Source organism: Siniperca chuatsi, linkage group LG12 (assembly GCF_020085105.1).
Source record: "Siniperca chuatsi isolate FFG_IHB_CAS linkage group LG12, ASM2008510v1, whole genome shotgun sequence".
Classification (NCBI taxonomy): Eukaryota; Metazoa; Chordata; class Actinopteri; order Centrarchiformes; family Sinipercidae; genus Siniperca; species Siniperca chuatsi.
The window spans coordinates 12369573-12393255 of NC_058053.1; the positions used below are offsets into that span (position 1 = coordinate 12369573).

A 23683-nucleotide genomic window follows, 5' to 3' on the forward strand; every position below is an offset into this window, starting at 1 on the left:
ACACAGCGCACACTAAACCAGATGACTAGCTGTTGTCTGTCTTTTCACTGTGATGCAGACATGAAAGCTGGGTGGACCACGACATGTGTCTTTTTGATATGCCAGATTTAGCTGGCATGACTAATCTGCGATGAGACAATTGACGTGAACATGTAAAATGTGAGCAGATGTAGCAGCAATGTGTGTTTAGTGTTACAAAGTGTGCAGCTGAGTTTCCAGGTAAAGTAGGAGTGATTTATTAATAATGTCTGAAGCATGTAGCTAAAGTCCTTTTCATGTATTATATTTGTTTTTCCCAAAGTGTAAAAGAAAAGATTTGATGACTTGTGATAATCAACAGTGATTGTAGTTGATTTACTTTATCAGATTAGTATGATACAGAAGGCATCATTTATGTGTACAGTTTTTGTAATGTTGATATTACAAGTAGTTGCTGCTCTAGGAGGTGATGCATAGTCAATATATACAATACTTGTTGTCATTATAGTCGTGGCTATTGCTATATATTTGCAGCCAGTCCAATCCAGCCATTTAACCCATTCTGCAATCTCTTTATAGTCAAGAGCTGGAGTGAAAGTGAAATAGATGCAAAATAAAATGTCCATGTGGTGCTCTTAATTGGTTAGTTATATCCTTGTAAGTTTGCAATTGCACAAAGAGGGATTAGCAATAATGTATTTGCTGAAAGGAATCGCAAACATGGAACAATAAAATCGGTGTGCCACAATGGATGGAAATGCTTCAACACTATAAAAGACATAATTCAAAACATGAAAAGCCTTCACAGAAAACAACTGGCCTCAACAAATGTCGAGCACAAAACAGAACTCTAATGTTGCTCCTCTGCACTATATTTCCCACTAGATACTCAAACCAAACTAAACTGCCCAAATTACTGGGTGGTGCATGGCAATGATTTTAAGATTTTAGTACTGCCTTTGATCTGTGAACAACTTTACTTTAATAAGCTTTAATAAGCCCTGCAATGCTTCAAGTTTTTGTTTGTTTGTTTGTTTTTTAACATTTCAGTAATTCAACAACTCTCATTTTCTACAAGGTTTGACTCATGATATCAACAGGTTTAGACAGATTGTATTCATTTGAAGAATGCTAAATTAGCCAAGTGACTGGACTTAGCCTCAAGGGCTGAGGATAGTCCTGCGCTGTGTCCTAGTTGCATGTTTACACTCTAATTCTAACTGACTTTGCAGTGCTGTATGTTCACACCACAAAATAAAATATATAAAAATTCTAACATGCAGACTAAAATTTCTCGAGTTTAGAGGGTGTTGTTGATTGACACTATTGCCTCACTGTGCGATGCAAAACGGAAGTTTAGCAGTGGTTCACAGCTGGGAAAACAGTGAAAACAGTCTAAAAGTTGTGGTTTACAGTTCGCATGGTGTGACGGCTCTGCTGACAGCTCTGAAAACAAAAACAGCCAGTAATAAATCCATGGTGCAGCATTTTTACCATTATTTCTGATGCTTTGGAATTGACAGTTCAACAGCTGTATTTAGCTTGACATTGATCGTTGCACACTTTGTATCATTTACTTTTTGTCACACTAATGACCAAAACATACATATAATGTATAAAGTATTAGTAGTTTAAAGTATTAGTATTTCGTGGACTCACGGAGAATACACACTGTCAACAGCACTTGGCAGGTGTGAGTGCAGGGTGGTGTGTGGAGTTGCTCTGCAGGCTGCTGTGAGTTTTATTGCATTTCCCAGGGAGTGCAATATGATGTCATCAACATTACAGTTAAGACCCCATTTCCTGGTTTGACAGCTGAGCTGGGGATAAAGACTTTCTGTTCTCATAATATACCCAAGGAAAAGTTAACTTCCTCTCTCTTGCACTCCCACCAGGTGTTTTCTTTTCTCACTCTGACCCTACACACACTCACACAAGCACACACTCTGTGTCTGTACCATATTTCTGAACAAAACTGTGCTTCAGCTGTTGACATTGCATGGAGTAAACACTTTCAATTATTTTCCATTTTTATTTATAAAATGAAGCTGTTAAAATATAGTAAGCATTCATTGTGACTAGTGAGACATCAAACATTCATAATAGTATTTAATAATTTCTCCCTTTATGACAAAAACACTGGCGTCTTCACAAGACAAATAATTTAAAGACAAAATAAAAACATCAAAGAAAACAGGAAACATGATAACTATGAGCTGCTGGCTTTGTGCACAAGCTTAGGGCAGGCTCTTGAACCACACGCACATTTATACAATCTTTAATATAAAAATAATCACTAAGATCACGCTTCAAAGAATTGACTATTGTGTTTATATGAATGCTTTGTACCGTATCTCATTCTGCCAGTACTGCTTTGAGATTGTGAGATACAGTCGATGGTGGTAGAATAATATTTGTCAAGGTTTGAAACCCACAAATAAGTCACAAGAAGAGTAAACAGGTTTTAAAAGTCCTGAAGAAGCTGATGTTTGGGTGAATCATAATCAAACAGACTCTTTGTTTGATGTTGTGTTGTGTCTACAATATTCAGTGATCCGGTCAGTAAAATGCTGTAGTTCAGTGTTAGTGGATGAATGCATAAAGTAATGAAATAAAGAAACCAAGTAAAGCATGCTTGTATTTAAGCATCACCAACATGTTTTTTGGGGGGTGGGTTTTGCAATTCTTCAGTTTAAAATTGTTTTACGTGCGCAAAGGTGGAAGAATGAAACCTCAAAAGCTGCAGGGGTTTTTTTACACAAAAGCGAGTGAGATATTAACTGTAATTAATACAGATTTAGGCATTTACATTTGTTACTGCAAATATGTTGTGCATTTTATTTCCATCTCTTCATTATGGGTTTTAGGCTGATGAGATCAAGAACAAGGCACAACAGGTTAAGGGTACCCTCCTTAAACACAAATGATTTGTTTATACAGAGAAAAATGCACTGTATCAGCAGCAGAGAATCTTCCAACTCCTGATATAAAAACCTTACAGTATTGAAAACAAAGTCATACATTAAAAATACATACATGAGATACACCTGTATATTAGTAGTGTCTTTTCTGAGATTCAGCAGTATCTCCTGCACGGAGCCTTGCAGTTTCTTTGGGCATGTAGGACATTTAGTGTTAACAGCAGAGGAGTTCATTCACCAGTTCAGAAGACTGGTAGTCTCTGTCTTTCTACTGCATGTTTGTGTGTGTGTGTGTGTGTGTGTGTGTGTGTGTTTGCTTCACCCCATTATATAACATGCAGGTAGGTTGCCTTGGTGTCTGCTCCTATTACATTTTTGGCGGTGCATCTGTAAAATCCTGTATCCCTACTTGTCGGGTTCTGTATCACCAAGGAACCCTGAGGACTAAGGTAGCGGTTGCCATAGATACGAGCCTGACCCATCACTCTCAGCTGTGTAAGGTCTGGTGTCTCCCAAGTAACTATTGCCTGGGGTGTTGCTATGGTCAGGCACGGCATCTCCACAGCAACCCCGGGGCGTGTGTAGGTCACAGGGGAGGGCCCTCTTGTGATGCGTGGGGGGTAGGCGATGACGATAACGGGAACCGTGATGACTAAAACTGCGGAGGAGTCGTGACCGGTGGATCTACAGGTGTAGCTGCCGCGGTCGAACACGGAGGCCTGTTGCACTGTTAGTGTTCCATCCTCTTGGACTTGGTATCGGGCTGAGTCACCACTCTCACCCCGGGACAGTACCTTGCCACTGGGCATGGTCCATGAAAGAGAGCCCTGGGTGTATCCATGAGTTTGAGAAGCAGCGCAAGGCAGGCGCAGGGTCTCTCCATTAATGATGCTCAACAAGGGAGCCGTTCTGGTGCTCACTGCTGGCTGTGAGACAGGGCCAGTTGAGCGAGGTGGAGGGCCAACTGGACGAGGTGCAGCAGGTGAAGACGGGCCTCTGTGTAGAGGCTTTTGAGTAACTGGGATTCTTGGATGAAGCGTCTCAGGCAACACTGGCCTTGAGCTTAAGGATTGAGCTGAATCCAATAAGGCTCCTGAGCGAGGCGTCTCAATTAAACTAGCACTTTCCTGCACAGGTCTTTCCACAGCCGGTCCCCTTTGTGGAGATCTGGCCTCCTCTTGTGGCTCAAAGACCTCCAGCTTCACCTGTATCCTCGTCTCTCCTCTCTCACCCCTAACCACACATACCAATGTCCCGTCATCACTCACCCGCACTCCTCGCAGCTCCAAGGAGCCGTTTCGGTGCACAGTGAGTCGGCTGCCGTAATAAGGAGCTGGCAACACACCATTACCTGGCAGAAGCCAGGCCAGACGAGGAGGAGGGGAGCCTTGGGAGGGGCATGGCAAAAGTACAGTTTGGCCTTTCACCGCTCGCTGCTTCACTGTCGTTACCACACCCACAACTGTGTTAGTAAAATTTTTAGTACCTGTATTACTAGCAGCTCTTCCAGTACTACTCAAACCAACACTATTGCTGCTGTTATCATTGGTCACTCCTATATTGCTACTCCTACTGAACCCATTTCCTCTGAGTGTGCCAGTAAAAGCCCCATAATTAGACACACTGCTGCTTAAAACTCCAGCATTTCTAGAAATACCACTTATCCTGCCACTGTCTCTACTGGTGTTAGCGTCATAACTAGCCTTTCCTGCAATGACGTCATTAGTTGCAGGATTCCTTTGTACACTATCTCCTCTGACTGTGCTGTGACTGTTACCCACACTATTACTACTACTCATAATGCCAGGTCCATTTCTATTTATTCCAATGTTATCTGCTTTAATGCCTATATTCCTAGCCATGCTGACCCCGACACTGATTACACTGCTACCATGTTGGGTTGTATTTCCACTGACAGGCCTGTTGAATTCATTTTGACTATCACTCCTAAGGGCAGTATTAAAGTCACTGGTTGCTATGTTAACGGCAGTGTTTGGTACAATGTTTCTTATCTTGCCATTATTATCACTATAGCCATTATTACTGCTGTTATTGCTACCAAGTTTGCTTGTGACTCCATTTGTAAATCCATACTGGTTTATCCCTGCATTATTAATGCTGTCCTCTGATCTACTGCTATGACTACTACCAGGCCCATTGCTAGTACTCCAACCTCTTCCTCCCACCTGGCCACTCTGTCCATGGTTAGGAGCCTCCACTTCTAGGCCCACCACCATGCTCCTCTCCCCGGCTGAGTTGCTTGTTCGGCATGTATAGTTTCCTGTGTCAATCTTTTGAGCCAGACGCACTTCCAGAGTTCCATCCGAAACCACCACAACCCGCTCAGGATAAAAACCAGATCCCAAACTTCGTGGGATGACACTGCGCATCGGCGAAAACCATGTCACTGCCGGGGCAGGATCTCCTGTAGCCTGGCAGTGAATTTTGGCAGTTGCCCCCTGACGTACTTTGATGACGTGGTAGCTTCTGCCATTAGTGAAGGTTGGTGGAGATGTCATCATGACCTTTACTTTGACCTTAAAGGATTGAATTTGAATCAAGGATTTAATTAATGACTGAATGAATTTGTAGTTGCATTTATTTTATGTGTAATGTGAATAAGTAAATTAAAGCATGATTAAATTATAGCATAATATAACAACATTTTGATTGAAAGTATACATGAAAAAAAAAATAAATGAATATCCTTAAGTCTTCTCCAGGAGGAAATGATTTTCTTACCTTCATGGTGTCTTGACCTCCTTGATTCTCAGCATAGCACGTATACTCTCCTTCTTGTCCGATACCCACTGCTGGAACCAGTAACGTCCCATTGTCAAACACAGTTAGCCTCCGTGCTCGCCCTCCTCTGTCTTCTCCCTGCAATACACTGTTCACCATCGTTCCATCTGGTAAGCTCCAACGGACAGCTGGGTCAGGCAGTCCTGATGCCTGGCAGTCCATCTGCAGGGAACAGGATAATTATTGCTATCATTTAAAAGTTTTTGTGGCTTTTATTTTGATGAAAACTGAACTTCTGAGAACTATTGGGAAATCACAACATGGTATCTTTGTAAAGAGGAGTGATACATACTGTACTGTATATTTAGGCTTTTTTAAGGCTGTATTTAGGCCCTTAAAAAATAAAACTCACAGTAGAAAACACTGCTAACCAACCACAGATTTAGATGCATTCGAAACCATTTAAAGATTGTTAATGTTTAAAAGAAAAATGCAGGGCAACAAATTCCCACAATAATACTGTGTCCTCTTTCTTGAATTTCACTCCACTTGAAATTATTTTTCATTGAGCTATTGAATATTCATGTGTGAAGTACTATCCCCTGAAGGCCATGGCTGATGATTCATAACAGGCTGACCTGACAGGTCTTTCTTTTCTTTTTGAGTCAAAAAACAGCCACAGACACAGCTTGAAGCTGTAGAAAATTTTGGCATCACACACAGCAATAAAAGACACCCAACACATATCACTGCCTACAAAAAATAATACTAAAAAATGGGAAATGGACTGTTTTCAAGGTTTAAGGTTTGGTGCGAGTTTCCAACAGTAGTGTGTGAGTGTTGAACTGTATATGATATACAGTAAAACAAATCTTGTTAAACAAGTAGTTTGAATTTGATGTTTATTTGAAATTATGTAACGTAAATGTATTCACAAATTGCTTAATGAATTAAATTTAAACAACCAAAATACCCAAGGAATGGACAATCTTTGAGAAAAATGCCTGCACATCAGATATATGGATTGAGTGAAAAGACCATCTGGCATCACAATAATCATGTTAGTTTTACCCAATAATTGCTGTTATTTGTTTATTGAATAAACATCATTATTTGGAGCTAGGCAGAGATGAAATATGATTATGTTCTTTTTCATTTAGCTCACCTTCAGTGGATTGCCAAACAACACCATCTGATTGAGCGGCTGCTTGGGCTCGATCTTGGCAGGCTTGGTAGCCACAGAGACATGCAGGAGGCGATAATCATCTGCGACCTTGTTGCGTGCGATACACAGGTAGTCTCCAGCATCCTTCTCTGTTACTGCCTGGACTGACAAGGTGCCATTAGGATGCACCTTCAGACGTCGGTCAAAACTGAAATTCAAATGTAGATGAACATATGCACAAATCACAAAAAGACAGACGTATAAAATGAATACTAACAGAATTGTCAAAAGATTTAATTGTACAACCAACAAAGTGATCTCTTTTTTTTTCTCACACAAACCCACATCCCCTGTACCTGAAGTGCATGTCCACCAGTTTCCTGTTGGGGGTCCTCCAAATGATGATGGGTGATGGGTTGCCAGTTACAGAGCAGTGAAGCTGCAAAATCCCGCCATAGTGTACAGTAGTGATGGAGGGTGAAGAAGAGATAATTCGAGCTTTACTGAAGGGGGAGACGGGCAAGGGTTGCAAAACAGCTGAGGCTCTGTTATTGTCAGAGGGAGTAGAAGAAGTAACTCTTGTGTTGTTTACAATGCTGGGCAAGACTTTGGTGTTATTTGTAGGAACCGGGGAGGGTGGGGTGAGAGAGGAGGGTTTTGTTTTGTTGATGTTGGTCAAGTGTGCGGGGGAGGCAGTGACTGTTTTATTGATTTTAGGAAGTAAGTTAGTGGAATTGGTTTGGTGAGGGTAAGAAGATGAGCTGGGGATGGGCGGCAAGGTCCTGGATCTATCAAGGGGCAATGGAGGGGAGAGTCTAGGGAAGTTGAATGGATTTGAGGGGTGGTTGGGGATGGACAAAGTTCTGTCTTTATGTAGTGAAGATGAAGGAGGTTTTTTAGTAGCAACTGCTTTTACCCCTTCATTTCTTGCTCCTCCCTGTCTTCTTTCTCCTTCTGCTCCCCCTTCAATTTCTACCCTCACTGTTCTCTTATCGGCTCCAACAGCATTACTTGCAGTGCACTCATAATTCCCTGAGTCCTTAGGCCCAACTCTTCGCACATGCAGTGTCCCATTAGGCAAGACAAAAAGGTTGCCATGGAGAAACTGGGATGGCCGAACTAGAGTCCCATCTGGGATTCGCCAGCGCAGAGTTGGTGGTGGGGCACCTCGTGCAGAGCAGTGAGCATAAACTGGCCTCCCTGGAGACAAGAGCAGGTGTTCGTTTCTGGGTTGTTGTATCACCGGGGGCAACAAGGACACGTGTACACGCACAGAGGCACTGGCAGCACCTGCTGAGTTGGAGGCCACACAGCGATACACTCCTCTGTCACTAGGTAAAGTTACTGAGATATGGAGGGTTCCATTTGTGTCCATAGTTATGCGACTGGTGGAGGGGGCAGTGGAGGTCAGGACAGAGCGATCTGGTAGAACCCAAGAAAGCAGAGGGGTGGGAACGCCACCTGCCTGGCACTCCAAGTGCAGCTCTCCACCCTGATGAATTGTAGCTTCTCTGTAGCTGGCCAGCTGCATCCGAGGGGGGCGGGTCCACACATCCAGGGTGGTTAGCAATCTATCATGGAGTAAAGTACACACACACTCAATATAGAAACACATAAACACATTTTTTTTATTTTAATCATTTAAAATGAAAACAAACCATAAATACCATATGATACATAAAGGAAACACCCAAAGACATACATACACAACTCAAACAGGAATCCTGATAGAAACATGAGCTCGAGAAACATTATATTCAAATTACACACACATATGGGGTCACACATTTCAAACACAAATTTTATAAACATATTTTATATAGACAGATTTCCATATGACTTTAGGCTGCTTAAAATGTTAAATCAAGTAGGTCTGGAACTGTGGAACTGAATTTGTTTCACAAATTAAGTGGGTAAAATACCAGCCAACCAACATACATAATACTCAGTAATTAAATTGCAGTTTTCCTTAGGCCTATGTAATTAATACTGAAAATATTGTGTCCCATGGTCATTGTAACTGAATGGTATATAGTGCATTAATATTCATAACTGGTATCAGTAGTCTCACCTGTCACGACCCAGAAAGCTGTGTGCACTGCAGATGTATGTGCCCCTGTCCTGCAGCTGAACATTCTGGATAACAAGGGTGCCATTTGGCAAGACCTCAAAACGCTGAGCCCTGGAGTGGATTGACATCACCGCTCCTGAGAGAGAGAGAGAGAGAGAGAGAGAGAGAGAGAGAGAGAGAGAGAGTGAGACAGACAGACAGACAGACAGCAAGAGAGAGCAGCAGTGAGGTAACAGAGTGGGGAAAACAGAGACAAATTGGAAAAGAAAGTTAGAAAGACAGAGGAAAGGAGGATCAGCAACATGCTGAGTGGCACAGCATGAAGTCAGTGATGCAGTGCACAAAATGTTCCATTACTTTCTTGCAATATGTCTTTCCCACATGGCAAGCAAGAGAAAAGACTATTGTGTGCATGCCAGTGCGTAATGCTGGGTGTTAATGGGTTATTTCACCAGTGTAAAATGTGTTCATATTCTTTCAGTTATAGTTACATACTAAAGCAAAGATTGAATTGCTTTCAAATCTGTGACTTCAGATTGTAAATACAAACCTTTATTTATCCAGTAGTCTGCAGTCTGTAGTTTTTAACCATATAAATGATGGTATATTCACGTATATTACGGACTTCAGGATGAAAAATAAGCATTTCTTTGTTTCCCAGCATAACTAAAAATATAGGCCTAGAGCCTGTTTCAGAGAGCAGGTGTACTGAATAATTTGAAACTAAACTGCTGAGTTTTTACATCAGTCCATTAACCAGATTTGATGGGCCTCCAACTGAATATTTAACATAAATGTAATTTGAAGATAAAAAGGAACCCTGATTTATACATTCATGCATTTAAGGGTGTTTTGTTTCGAATGTGTGCATATGTGTGTATGCTGAAATAAATGTGTGCATATCTGCTACACCTTGTGTACCTGTGGCGACCTTGGTCCATGTGATTGAGGGCTTCGGCTCTCCTTGAGCTTCACAAGCTAGCCTGGCAATGCTCTCAGCTGGGAACGACACTGTCCTGATGTGTGGGTCTGCAATCCTCGGTCTGGATCTCACAACTGGGGTCTATGAAACAGATTATAGTGGCAAACAAAGTAATGAATAATAAAATTAATGACTCTTCAAAAAAATTGTTAGCACTATAAGATATCTGAGTGCATTACTCCACTAATTAAATTATTCAGCTTGCAAGAGTTTATTTATTTAATTTTTCACCTAAATAGCATGTGATTGGAGGACTTGCAAGCTTTTTTATTTTAATAAAAAATGAGAATTGTCTAATAGCAAAAATACCAAATTTACATGATCACCACAATGTAATCAACAGATCATTTGGCCAAGTGCTATCTATATAACAATTTTCAAGGGGGAAAAAACACCTAACCAAAATGAAGCCAACAAATAGATTAATCAAAACTTAGTTGTAGAGGTGAAGATGCAGACCATTATACATCAGTACCAAAAGCTTTATTAAAAAAAGTTACCTACCTTAAAAACTGAGAGGTACTGACATTAATGAGTAAACTCTTCAGTAAAACTTTTCCTAAAAAGGTTGTAATTACTTCACTATTTTTCTAAAAGCTACATTTTTTAAGCATTGTTGTGGAATAGGATCACAAATTCATTGTAGCATTACTGTGATCCCAGATTTAGGATCATTTGTGGTGGACCCAGTGGTTTGGTCTGCAGAGACTTGCCAACTAAACTCTGGAAATTAATTAACAATTGATTATTTTAAATCCCAGGGGGTTAAGCTCTCAAAACAAATAATGTTGTTGATTATGGAACATACGTTTTTCATCTCTTCTTTAGATCTGGCAGAGCTCTGGAAAATCCATGAAATTGAAGAATTGTCATAAACATCCCTTAGGTTTAATAGCAGGTCATGTGGATACAGATTAGACTATTTTCAGATCTATTGTGCATTTCTGCTAAGCTTTTGCCCAAGGACTTGCACAGTCAAGTATAGTGTGTGTGTGTGTGTGTGTGTGTGTGTGTGTGTGTTAGATATGTGTGCACTGTTATTTTCTGGGCCAGCATTCACTTAGAAAACATGTTAATTTGAGTTCCACTTAGCTGAAAACAAAGAAAAATAGCTTTATATACTTGAACTGCAAACTACATTTAAGAGTGCACTTGAAATGAAGAAATGAATAATTGAATAATTGAATGAATGACTGAAAGCAAGGAGCAGAAAAATAGGGAAACTTTAAATAAATTAACAATTCAACTAACAAATAAAGATCAAACTGAGGTCCTAGCTTGGCTCTTACTCTTGTTGTAATGTATGCGCTTGCTTTAAGACCCATTTGGGGTAAAAGTATCCACAAAATGGCAATATTATGTTATTTCAATTAATTTGAACTCACCCCAGAGGCGGAAGGGAGCAAAGGGGAGGGGGAAAAGTGTGGCCTGCTGCTGTGTGAATCAGGAATAGAATTAGCTCCGGGGTTCTTCCAGTCAGTAGGGTGTCGACTCTGGTTTGGAGCCCCAGAAACAGGCCTTCCTCTGGGGTCAACTTGGCCAATGCTTGGCCTCTCTCTGGATGATGCTTTAGTACTTGTTGATGTCATTGTTGAGGTAGTAGTAGAAGGTGTACTGGGTGTAGCTGCCCTTGTAGTGGTTGGAGAAGTTTTAGCTGAGATGATAATTCTAGTACTAGTGGCAGTAGTAGTAGTAGTGGGTATAGGAGTTGTGGGAATAGCTTTGAATGAGATCGTAGTACTAATAGCGGTAGTGGTGATTAAAGTAGTAGTAGAAGTAGATGAAGAAGTAGTGGTGGTAGTGGGAGTTGTAGATGTAAGAATAGGAGTTGTGGTGGTAGTAGTAGAGGTAAGAGCAGTTGTAGTGCTTCTGGTAGTGCTAGATGTTGGAATAATAATTGTAGTTGTAGTAGACGTGATGGGACTTGTAGTCATAGGTGTAACTGTAGTTGTTGTGGGAAGTGTGTCCTCACTAGCTGTAGTAGTACATGTACTCGTAGAGCTTCCAGCAGAACTAGTAGAATGAGTGCTCTTGAGAGTAGTTGAAGGAGTTGTTGTGATTTTTGCAGTAGTAGTGGCAGTTGTAGCTGCACTGGGGACTATGGAGGAAGCAATGGCTGAGGGAATGAGCGAGAGAGAGGTGGAGGAGTGGGACACATTTGGTACACCCAACAAATTCCTCTCCAGCTCTTCACTGTGTTTGCGTGGGGGTCTATCAACATGTTTCCCTAAGGCTGTGTGTGTTTTTGTGTGTGTCTGTATGCCGCGTGTATGTGTCATAGCGTGTGTGTCTGGCATATGTGTCTGTGCAACTGCAGTATTAGAGTGAGTGGGTGCTGGTATCGGTGTGTTGAAGAGAGTGGACTCTGCAGTGTCTGGGATGTTGGTTGAGTGAGTCATCATGTCTATATGTGTCTTTGTGTGAGAGGGGGATAATGAGGTGAGAGAGGGAGAGGGAGTTGATGAGGGAGAGGCAGATTTTGAAATGGTGACACCAAGAGTGTTAGAAACAGGGGGAGACAGAGGATTCAGTGCCACACTGTTTGGAGCAGTCCTAATGCGGTAACTCCGTGTCAACAAAATAGCTGGAGATGTGGTTGTTGACGCCAGCAACAACATATTAATTTGATCTGTTGTAGTGTCAGGTGCTGCAGTTTGTGGCCTTGGGTTCGAAGGGTTAGGGAGAGGTCGAGGTGGGGTCAAAGGTTGCCCCCTTGGCCTGTTCATGAGTCGTCTCCGCTGTCCGATCCTCCTGCGAGAGTTCCAAGGGCTTTGAGGCCGGGAGTTTGGAACCAAATTAGGAAAGAGTCCCTGCTCGGGATTCTGAGGCCTGGTTCTTGATGGCTTGGGGTTTGCTTCTTGTTCATCTCCTTCACCTGATTCTGGGACAATTTCATTTGTTCCTGAGATTGGCGTATATGTGACTGGTTCTTTCCATGTCTCTGGGTTTGTCACTGTCTCTGTCTGTGGACCTGTTTTCTCTGTCTGTATGTGTGTCTCTGTCTCGTTCTCTATATCTGTCTGTGTTTCTGTTGACCTCTCTGTCCCTGTCTTTATCTCTGTGTCTGTTTCAGTGTCTGTTTTTCTCTGTGTGTGTGTTTGCATTTCTGTGAGAGTAGGTTGAATGGGCTGTAGGCCTTCCTCTTGTAGATCAGTATCATCAACAGATGACCCTTCAGCTTCTGCTTCCACCCCTGCTTCCCCAGCTCTACCTCTCTCTGTATCATCATCTCCTTCATGTCCTCCTGCATCTCCGCCTTTGCCTCTTTCCACCGGTTCAGCTGTGGGCTTTCCTGCTGTGATGGGCTGGCTGTTATTAGTGTGAGCAGTCTTTTGTCGTATCTTAGCCAGGAGGTCAGCCCATTTCTGAGGGTCTATCCTTTGTTTGTTTGTGGTAACTCTATGTCTGTTCTCAAAGTGATTTCTTCTCTGGTCAGTGGATGATACAGGCCCTCCTCCTCTTCTCAGGGGGCCTTCTCTCATAGGCCCACGTCTTTGAGGTTTTCTGATTGGATAACGTCTGTTTGGGGGAGGTTGGAGAGGTCTTGGATGCTTCCTATTGCCAATAAAAGATCTCACTTCTTCTTCCTCTTCATTCCCCGATCCTTCCTCCACTTGACGTAGTAATGGAGCCCGTATCTTGGTTGACCGGCCAGCAGCTGACTGTAGCCCTCGGGGAAATGAAGTCCTAAGTGGAGGGGAATATCGTGAGTTTAAGTCCAGCTGCATGGACAGAGAGTCACTACCATACTGGTTGACCGCAATGCAGCGGTAATGACCAGCATCCCTCTGAGAAGGTTTAGGCAGAGAGAGACTTCCATTTGATTGTATAGTGAGTCCACCTGAAGCAGCCAATTCCCACCGTACTATGTTTCCATCTGGTAACACCCAACTCATATGAGGCGCTGGTGAACCAGATGCCTCACAGGACAGACTGATGGGCTCCCCAACTGTTCCAGTGACACGAGGTCCCACTTGCTCTCCTGAAGGCGGAACAGAGGACTCCTCAACTGCTAGGCGCAGGAGGAGAACATCTACATCCCTGCCTGCCTGGACTATGCAGTAGTAGATCCCAGCATCTGAGAGCTGCACCTTGTGTAGAAGTAACCCAGAGGTTGAGGCCCAGAGTCTACTATCTAGGCTTCTGGAGGGGGAGATGAGCTTGGATCCATCTGGGAGAATCCACTGTACTTTGGGGTTACCAGAACTTAGAAGAGGGCATGATAGCTCCACCTTATTGCCTGCTACTACTGCCAGTGCTGTGTTGGTATGATTAGTTGAAATCAGCACCCATGGGTGAGAAGCAGGGGAGGATATTGAGGGATGAGAAGTATGGTCAGGATGAGCAGAAACTCTTGTTGAGTATATAAGTTGAACTTTGTGTCCGTTAGACTGTGCTCTGTTTAGCAGAATGCTAATGGCTGGCTGTAGCAGCCATTGTGGTCTGGCTTTAACAGAAGCCTTGATTCCAGTGTGATAATATCCATCTGTCTCTGCTGCCTGCCTGTAGCGGTAGGCCAATGCCGGGGTTTTACTCAGCATGATCTCCCTCTCCAGGCGAACTGCAGTCTCACTATAGTAAGCTAGGATCCTCCAAAGTTTCTCATAGCTCTGTCTCTCCACAGGGCAATCCAGGGAGAGTGACATAGCAAGGGGGAGAGGGGAAGAGGAGGAAAGGGAGAGATCTGGAAGAGGAGCAATATCCCGGGAAGACTGAATGATGTTGCAACTCAGATCAACACTGTTCCCTTGTTGGTCAGACAGACCCAGAGACGCTATGCCTAAAGGCTCTCTGAAGGATTCACTTGATTGGATTTCACTGAGTTCTGTTTCCAAAGGTGTGTCTCTTCCTGGGGAGGGGATGACAGGCGAGGTGCACGATAGGTCAGTCTGCTCAAGAAAGCCTTGCCCTTGAAGGGAATTGGGTGAGGCACAGATTGGACACTGAGGGCCACTGGGACATTTCATTAAGCCTAATTGAAAGAGAGAGACAGAGAAAATGATGTCATAAAAGGCAGCCTTTCCATCTCTGGCTTATCAACTTGTATAACATCATAGCAACTATACAAACATATTAGTGCACATTTCAGCTATCTGCACATATTAGTGGTGTCATATATTAGTCATGCCAGCTCTTCTTAAGCATTCATTACCCTTTATATCTCTTACTAATTAGGTACGGTTACTTCATCTACTCATAAATCAGAAATATGCATCACTTCATTATTACACAGCAATCATTAGCCTATATTTCAACTGCTTGCACACATCAATACATTAGTCATGGCAGGTTAAGTCTGGCATATCAATGAGACACATTTCATGGTCCAGCCCTCTTTCACATCTCAATAACAGCCACAAGACAGACTGGAAGAGATATAGAAAATGGGGAGAAACAGAGAAGAGTGTGTGATGAAAAGTAGGTGGAGAGATGTCAGAGGTATCAAGATAACAAAACCAGATGTATTAGAAAGTACATTTATCCCATCTCTCATTTGGCTGGATTTGACTTATTATATTACAGTTCTTAGACTGCTTATAGACTTCTGTTTCTCAATCCGTTCCCCATGTTCCTTCTCACCATATCTCCTTATCTATTTCTTCTCTAGTTACTCAAGCAACCCACATGTTGCATTAACCACAGCATGTTTCTTTAAACTCGCTCAAAGGCACAACAAATGACCACCATAAAACGCATGTGCAAGTGGGAGACAAAACAACAAGTAATATTTCAGATGTGACAGTCACCTGGATGGGCCAGACTCCAAGTGAGAAACCAGTTCATCCTACAGTCACAACTCCATGGATTAGCCTGCAGCACAAGAGTCTCCAGCAGAGGTGACGTCGCTAAGGTGTCTCTGGGCAGAGTGGTTAGACTGTTGTTGGACAGGTCTAGGTGTCTACAGGAGGGAAAACAGAGGAAAGAAAAGATTGAGATGAAGAGTGGGAGGGAGAACACAGAGGTTGAATCAAAGTCAAAGAGGAATGAAGGAATGGCTGAAAGAGTGGGAGTGGGCAATGAGAGGTGACAGGTTAGTGGTAAGAAAATCATCCATCATTTTTATCATTTCCATCGTCACCTTCATGTTCAGTCCTAAGTTATTCCTCTGCAGTAGTTATAAGTAGATCAGAAAAAGGGAAAACAGACAATGCTATAGCTTTAGTTTATTTGTCTAAATACCAATAAGCAGCAATGGAAGTGTTACTTTTTTCATACAGCTACAGTTAATCATTCATCACATAATTACCAGGTGGGTAATTTCACTAGTTTAACTATATTTTGCTATTGCTTGGCTAGTGTTGTTCTCACTGTCAGAAGCACCGGCAGGGCTATTTCTGCTTACTGTTGAAACTAAACTTTCAAAATGTTGTAACTTCTCAACGATGATTATGACATTATGTGCTTTAAGTGTTAAAGCTCACCTGAGTGTAGAGAAGTAATATGTATTCAGAAGGGACAGTGTGCACAGAGTGTGAGGGTGCAGCTGATGCAGTCTGTTCCCCTGCAGACGCAGCAGCCTGAGGCTAGGCAGCTGCAGCAGGGCCCGGGGGTGGATGTGCTGGAGGAGGTTGTGATCCAAGTACAGACGCAGCAGTGAGGTCAGGCCAGAGAAGGTCAGAGATGAAGAGATCTCGCTCAGCTTGTTATAGCTCAGCTTTAGTATCTGTGGGGGTAGAGGAAATGGAGTGAGTGGAAGAAAAGAAGGATTAGAAGAGCAATCAAATAATAGACATCAAGGCTAATGAAGAAACCAAGTCTAAACTATGATCATATGTCTGTCATTGGACACCACATGCTTGTAAATTGAATTTATGAAAAAGAATGTGAGGGGAATTGGAATGAGGATGAGGAGTTGGATGAAAAACTCTTTGTAAGCAAAAATGACTGAATGTAAATTTAAAGAATATGAGGAAATACTTCCAGCAGCTCACCATCTTACATGTAAAAATTGAAAAAATAGCCCACAGCACATACCAAGATGATATATTCATGCTGTGAGTTTATCAGGTCAAAGCAGGGAAAACTAAAAGGATATGCAAATACTGGGGGTCTTCAACTTTTCATATATGAAATTTAGCCCTTTATCCCCAGCAGAAGACTCTAGGGGATCAATTGCTATTCTAGTCATGTGTGGCGAACCCACCAAATTTTAAGAAGGCACACCATGAAAACCAGGTTGTGGAATTTAGTTTCTGTGAGGCTTATGATAAATCTGATCTCCAGGGAGGCTACTTAGCTGGAAGAGCTCCAGCTGCTGACAGATCTAGCACGTGACGACGTCAGCACATGGAAATATGGATCCTATTATCACACAATGGCAAATACATCAGCGTCTGCCTGGGAGATGAAGGGAACAATTGCTTGTTGAGTAATATCACTTCCCCATGGACTGCTAACTCTGCCCTTAGGTTGCTGCTAAAATGTCCAGTGTGTTTCCTGTCACTGAGCACTGAAAAGAATGATGGCACATCAATTATGCATTAGTAGTACAGAAATTAGAAAAATGTATTGAAAAATGTGAACAGAATCATGTAAATTGTTCATTTGCAAACTGATTTCACAGACCAAATTTAAAATGTATCATTTTAAAAATCCATTCATTATTAACAGTATGAATGCAAGATTTAGGCACATTTATCAATGTAGCATTCTCTCTAAATTGTACCACACCCTTTCAATAAATGCTATATATCGTGATAGTCCCTGTATTAATCATGTTGCTAAAAACTGAAATCTGTTCTGTCAAACAGTTTAACTACATTCATCTCTCATAGTTAGGGAGCTACGCAGAGTGTAATTTACAATTACTACACATGTAGAAAGTTTAAGAGCTGAGCTTTCTGCAATTAACCCCTTTGAAATAGTGCAGGAGCCCCTGTATGGTTCTCCCTGCCTCAGGCTGAAGAGGAATTAAAGTAAATAAACTTGCTCCAGGTTTGAAATTCACATCTGTGTCCTGCAAAACCCTGAATCTCCAAAGAATCAAAGGTTAAATGTGAGGAAACACTGGTTTATTGTCCGCATTAACAGCCATATGCTTTAGAATCCAGCATTGATAGTTTGGTTTGCCAAAGGACAGTTAAGGACACTTTCAGTGTTGGCTGCCGTTAGCTGCCTGAGAGACAGGTCTACTGTAGTTCCATAAAGAAGAACTGTAAAACAAGAAGAAACAGAGGCTTCTGTAGGATCATCTTCACCGCCTCAAAATGTTGTCTATGCATCATTTTGTCACCTGTCCTACCCAATAATCATCCTCTAGTTTGGTTTTGAATGGAATCCCCTTTCATTTTATTCGTATACTTTAATATTGATGCGTTCAGTGCATGTTGTTGTTACCTGTAGTGATTTCATATCTCTGAACACTGCAGCTGGAAGATGGTGGAGGTCATTGCTGTGAAGCATCAGAAGCTCCACCCTCTTTAGCCCAGCCAGAGAACTGTCATGGATGCTGCTGATGCTGTTGAACCTACGGGAGCACAGAAGCAGCATCATTAACGTAAGACGTCGATGAGTCAACAAATAGAATTATTTCCATATTTACTCATTACTTAACTGTAGTTTGACACCTGATTCCAAACTCTGTGGGAGTGTTTCAAGGTAAATAAAAGCACTTTAGCTTAGAATCTTGTTTGTGTATGTGCTTACATGCATTCCCTTACCCTAAGTTTATGCGTCGTGTGTGTGCAGGCAGGCCAGGAGGTATGGTGAGTAAGGAACGAAAGGTACAGTGCACTTCGCTGGCCTGGTAGCAGTTACAGCTTCTGGGACAGGCCTGGCCCATGGGCACCACAAGTGTCAGCACCAGTAGAGTCAGCAGTGCCACCGGCACACACACACTCCGACACATCTTCACTCCAGGAGAGGAGAAGCTACACTGTGATTATCACTGCCAAAGAGAAAAAGGAAGTCAAGACTGATGGAGAGCAGCAAAGTGCACCACAGTGACATGTCCCAAAATCCAGATGGGAGTCTCTCTCTCTCTTTCACTCTCTCTCCCTAGCCACACTTTAGGCACACACACACACAAATACAAGCACAAGTCAAGTAATTTTATTCATACAGTCCCAAAACACAAATTTGACTCAAGGGGACTTCAATCTGTACAACACATGACACTCTGAATCCTTAGACCCACACTAGAGCCATGCTACCACACTAACACATTGCACCTGTCTCAAACAAAACAGACCTTTTGTGTGCCCAGTAGGTTAACTGAATGACAGATATATCACCACATAAATTAAAGTTCATATCAAAACGCGAAGGATTCAATAATAAAGGGAGAATAAAAGGGAGACGTAAAACTAGACCCCACAGAAACTCTCTCTCTCTCTCTCTCTCTCTCTCTCTCTCTCTCTCTCTTATCTAATCTCACACAAACGCACTTAAACCATTCAAATTCATCAAACCAACTGTAGAGGCAAAGCTGCGAGAGGCTTTTCAACTTGAAGCCGACATTAAAGTAAATTACGCACTGTAACAAGACGCTTCCGAGATGAATAGATTATTGTAATGCATAGTCACGGTTGATAAGAGCATACCTTGAAATCCTTTGGTCCGGAGAAGTGAGTTATTTCACGGAATTATTCATTTTGCCCATCAAATGCTGATTTTAATCCAACTGTACGGTTCGGAAATTTGATATGCAATTAAGTTTTTATTCACCCATAAACTCCAAAATTGTTGAACTGAGGAGAAGATCCCAAAAAAAGTTGTCACTTAGGATGTCACTGAAGAGAGCGAGGAAAAACGTGAAAAGTAGTAACACTTTTGTCAAATCCGCACTATAAAAGTAGCCTAACATCCAACAGGTCTTCTCGTGCTGAAAAGAAACGTAGCGCTGGAAGCGGCAGGCGGGCTATTTGCAAACGCGTTTGGCGCTGTGTGAATGTATGTGTGCGTTTGTGTGGATGACAGTGGATGTGTGTGAGTGTGTATTTGAGTTTAGGAAAGGGGACTGGACTGGAGTGAACTTTGAGTGACGCTCAGGCAGAGGGGTTTGTCTAGGGAGGGGCTTTCTGGAAACAGAGGTAACACGTTACTGCTACACAAATCCTTACACTGCATGTAAGCCACTGAGGTGGACATCTTCCTGATGAGCTGCAGCTCATTTTACACCATCTGCTCTACTCTCCATCTATTTTGTGAATTAATTTGGGGAAGGGTTATGGCTTGAACTTAGACTCACCTCATCACTGTACTTCAGTAAATAACAGGCAGTGCTATATTTTATTATTCTAATCATTTTGTCAACATTTTCTTACAGTTGATGGAAGCTGCAGCAGGGCCTTAGCAAGGATCTTTGAAAAACTTTTGAAAAAAGGTTGAGTCTGTTCCACCAGACTCCCACCCCACCCCTCCAGGATGACTTGACAGCCACTAAAACTTTCTGATTATATGAGTTTTTCTCTCATTTATTCATTCGTAAACTTTATGTCCCTACATTAATGACAAAAAGCTGTTTCAGTGGCTTTTCCACACTGATAGAATTAAATTCTGGTGGAGAAATACTAAATTCCATTCCTTGATTTAATTTAATTTAAGTGCATATTTCTTGATTAAAAGCAGCCAATTAAAAAAATGTATCTAAAAACATCACATTTAGCCTTTACCTTCTTCAGGCCGTTAAACCCCCCAAATTCCCATAAATAACAGATGGGACAAAACCTCTGTGTCATCAGTGGTGGCTACATTCTCCTAGGTTGCATAAAAAACCCACCTAGCACCAACTGGTGCTGTTTCTGTTTGGGCCAAGGACTGACAAGTTTTGTATTGTTGTACAAAAGTGTGGGCTCCAGCTAGCTCCATTACATGTCCATTTGACCCCATTTAGTGTAAGTGACAGTGGGACAGTGAATCCCAGACTGAACAAATACTGGACGTTTTTTATCCCATATTGTATTGTTCTCCTGAAATGTGGGTTAGGGCAACTAAATTATTGGATTGTCCTCCTCTTAACCTCTCCTTCGTGTGATCTCAGATTCTCAGGCAACCCATAAGGAGCACGCCTCCTTCTGAGAGACTTAAATGAAGGGACAACAAAAATAGACTGATGCTCCTCAGCTGTTGTCTCCTGTAAGCACAGTAATCCCCCACCCACCATCCTGCCTTTGTATGTATGTATGTGTGTGTGTGTGTGTGTGTGTGTGTGTGTGTGTGTGTGTGTGTGTGTGTGTGTGTGTGTGTGTGTGTGTGACAAGTGAGTGGGCAAGTCAGTGGCCCCTTCCACATAACATTGTTTTTTTTTAGATTGAAGTTTTAAACAATCACATTAGGTCTCATATGTGGAATAATCTCAATTTAAGTCTGTTCATACATGAGCTGACTGTCCCAGTAAAACTGAAAGTTTGCAAGGTCTGCAAACCGCCGGGGGCAGCAGTGCTAGAGAGCAGCAGCAGATGTGAGAATAGGGTCACCACTGAGGAGCGTTGTTCCAAATTCTCACATCAGCTGCCTGAATAATGGATTGTAAAATTAATTTTGAATGACTGTTTATCCCCCCAGCTGACAGTCGACAAGTGAGCATTAGCAAATATCTTCGAAGATGTGATTTGATGCTTTACATTCACCAGAAAAGTTCTCTCTGATGATTTTCAACAGATGACCCAATCTCCTCCCTATAACCCTTGTCTCTGCAGGCGATGTTGGTCTGTGAGGGCTTAACAGTTCTCATGCTGCACTGATTCGCTGTAGTTGTAATGTGGCTGTGAAAAGCATTAGGCCCAATCCCAACTCACTTCATTACAATACTCATCACTATATCGGAATGTATTGGATCATAATAAATGAATCACTGTCTGTCTGACTGGAAGGAAGGAACGAATGAAGACATAATGTGATATCAATGGCTCTTTGGGGGAGGTGAATTATTGAATGAATGAACATTGGTGGAAGAAGTATTCAGATCCTTTGCTTAAGTAAAAGTAGCAATACCACACTATGAAAATACTCAACTACGAGTCCTGCATTAAAAACTGTACTTCAGTAAAAGCATGTAAGTTTGCTGTAAGTATGCTGCATTAATGTTTCTGTTGCATTTTACTGCTACAGATGTTTAAGGTAATTTAAGGTAAAGTACTTTATATACTGTTGGGTAGTTTAACTTACAGCAATGTATCATATTCTATAAGATCATAATATGTTTGTAGCGTTGCGATCCTTTGAGAACCACGTATCTCTAAACAGCCCTGTTTTCAGCTTTGTGACAATGTATTTTCCTGCTAATCCAAGGGGGGGGGGGGTTAAATCGTTTATTTCGCTTAAGAAGTAGGAGAATTTCCTCAACCCATAAAGAAACACTTAATCTTTCAATTTATCAGAAACTTTCAAATTCAGAATCAACAAATCTGGAGATACATGGTTTTCACTGGACAGGAAGGCTATGAAAAATTGTAATCTGAAAAGTAACCAAAGCTGTCTGACAAATGTAGTGGAGTAGAAAGTAAATTTGCCTCTGAGATGTGGTGGAGTAGAAGTATAAAGTTGCATAAAACGGAAATACTCAAGTAAAGTACAAGTACCTCAAATTTGTAGTTAAGTACAGTACTTCAGTAAATGTACTTAGTTACATTCCTCCACCACTGTGAATGAAGGAAGGGACATGGGAGAAAGGGAGGAAGGAAGGAGGGTAAAGGCATTACTGTATGTTGTTGACTTATCTTATGGACAGAGACCAGTTATGAATAATTGAATGAATCAGTCAATCAATGAATCGTTGAGTGAATGGCGTACTTGCTGACTCACTATCACTACACTTAGTCTCACTTACACTTGTGACTATACAACATACAGTGCACAATAAGTAAAGTTATGGTGTGGCTCTCTATGCCAACCAGGCTCTCCCACTGAGATTTTTAAAAGTACACTGGTCATCAGTGCTCTCTATCTTTTTGTCTCCGGGGTTTGGTGCTATCTAGGTCAACTAAAGGAGCGCTGATTCATGAATTCAGGAAGTAAACAACTCAGTGCTGAGATGAGACCAGCTTGCTGATACATAATTTCAAATCATGTGCATTATGTATTCTTTTTGATCTGGCTTTGATGTGTGAACAATCTCTTTGAAAGTCCTGGCTAAAAAATCATTGCATTCCATTAACTTATGTTTGTCTCCCAGCTCTGGTCTTTGCATTATTGAACTTGACTGCAATGTGTTTCTTTCTTTACTGTTTTGGCTCTTTTCTCTAATTATAGTACATTTTGTATCTGTTCTCATTGTGTCAGTAAGGTGACACAAAATAGTAGAGGGAGAGGAGAGAATCTATAAGGTACAGAGGTATTTGTACAGAGGTACTACATAATCTCTGGGTACATTTAACTGTATTAAAACATTATCATCTTGTCATCAATGTCTTACTTAGTTTATGTATCTTCGAGTTCACATGGTGCACCTTGCAAAAATAAGAAAATAATAACAGAAAAGAAAAATAATGATTACAAACATCCCCAAGCAAGGCCTCTCTGTCAAGATCATTCCAGAAAGTGAAAACAGGAATAGAGGGATCAGAAAGGGCAGGAAGCCAAGAGCTATCGTTAGAAAAGCCAAGACCTTTAATTACGTTCTTCATGACCTCAGGGCTCCAAACAGGTTGCGGCTGTGGGCTCATAAAGTGCTGGTTAAAGGCAAGAACAGGTTGTCCAGCACAGACACTGGATGGACAGACCAAGCACTCTCACTGAAATCAGCATTGAATGGTCAGTTTATGAGGAAACATTTTTAATCAATATATCTGTCGCAAAATGTTCATACTGAATGCACAGTATGTGTAAAATATTAACTGAGAAACAGATTTAATTTAATACATTATCCAATCTTATTGTTTATT

General features: G+C 41.8%; 1 protein-coding gene across 3 annotated transcripts; it reads right to left on the reverse strand.

Moving 5' to 3' along the window:
• Positions 1-2071: 2071 nt before the first annotated feature.
• LOC122885768 (matrix-remodeling-associated protein 5-like) lies at positions 2072-19808 on the reverse strand. Of its 3 annotated transcripts, none has more exons than XM_044217354.1 (12): positions 19403-19808; positions 18521-18747; positions 18198-18327; positions 16283-16524; positions 15608-15759; positions 11246-14832; positions 9800-9941; positions 8879-9014; positions 7164-8378; positions 6808-7015; positions 5643-5864; positions 2072-5437 (listed from the first exon to the last, which is right to left on the reverse strand). In XM_044217354.1, the coding sequence occupies exons 2-12, from the start codon at positions 18706-18708 to the stop codon at positions 3227-3229; spliced, it is 8433 nt and encodes a 2810-aa protein (XP_044073289.1). In that variant the 5' UTR covers positions 18709-18747; positions 19403-19808; the 3' UTR covers positions 2072-3226. The 3 variants fall into 3 exon arrangements, with proteins under 3 accessions (XP_044073289.1, XP_044073288.1, XP_044073292.1); XM_044217353.1 differs by having other exon boundaries at positions 9791-9941; XM_044217357.1 differs by lacking the exon at positions 18521-18747 and having other exon boundaries at positions 9791-9941.
• Positions 19809-23683: the final 3875 nt, after the last annotated feature.

Bases quoted from the DNA above. Each gene is read 5' to 3' on its own strand.
- LOC122885768 (XM_044217353.1), bottom strand. From the start codon at position 18,708: ATGTGTCGGAGTGTGTGTGTGCCGGTGGCACTGCTGACTCTACTGGTG. The intron at 16,525-18,197 runs GTAACAACAACA...CTACCCCCACAG, and splicing joins GAGATATGAAATCACTACAG to ATACTAAAGCTGAGCTATAA. The intron at 15,760-16,282 runs GTGAGCTTTAAC...TCCCTCCTGTAG, and splicing joins TATTACTTCTCTACACTCAG to ACACCTAGACCTGTCCAACA.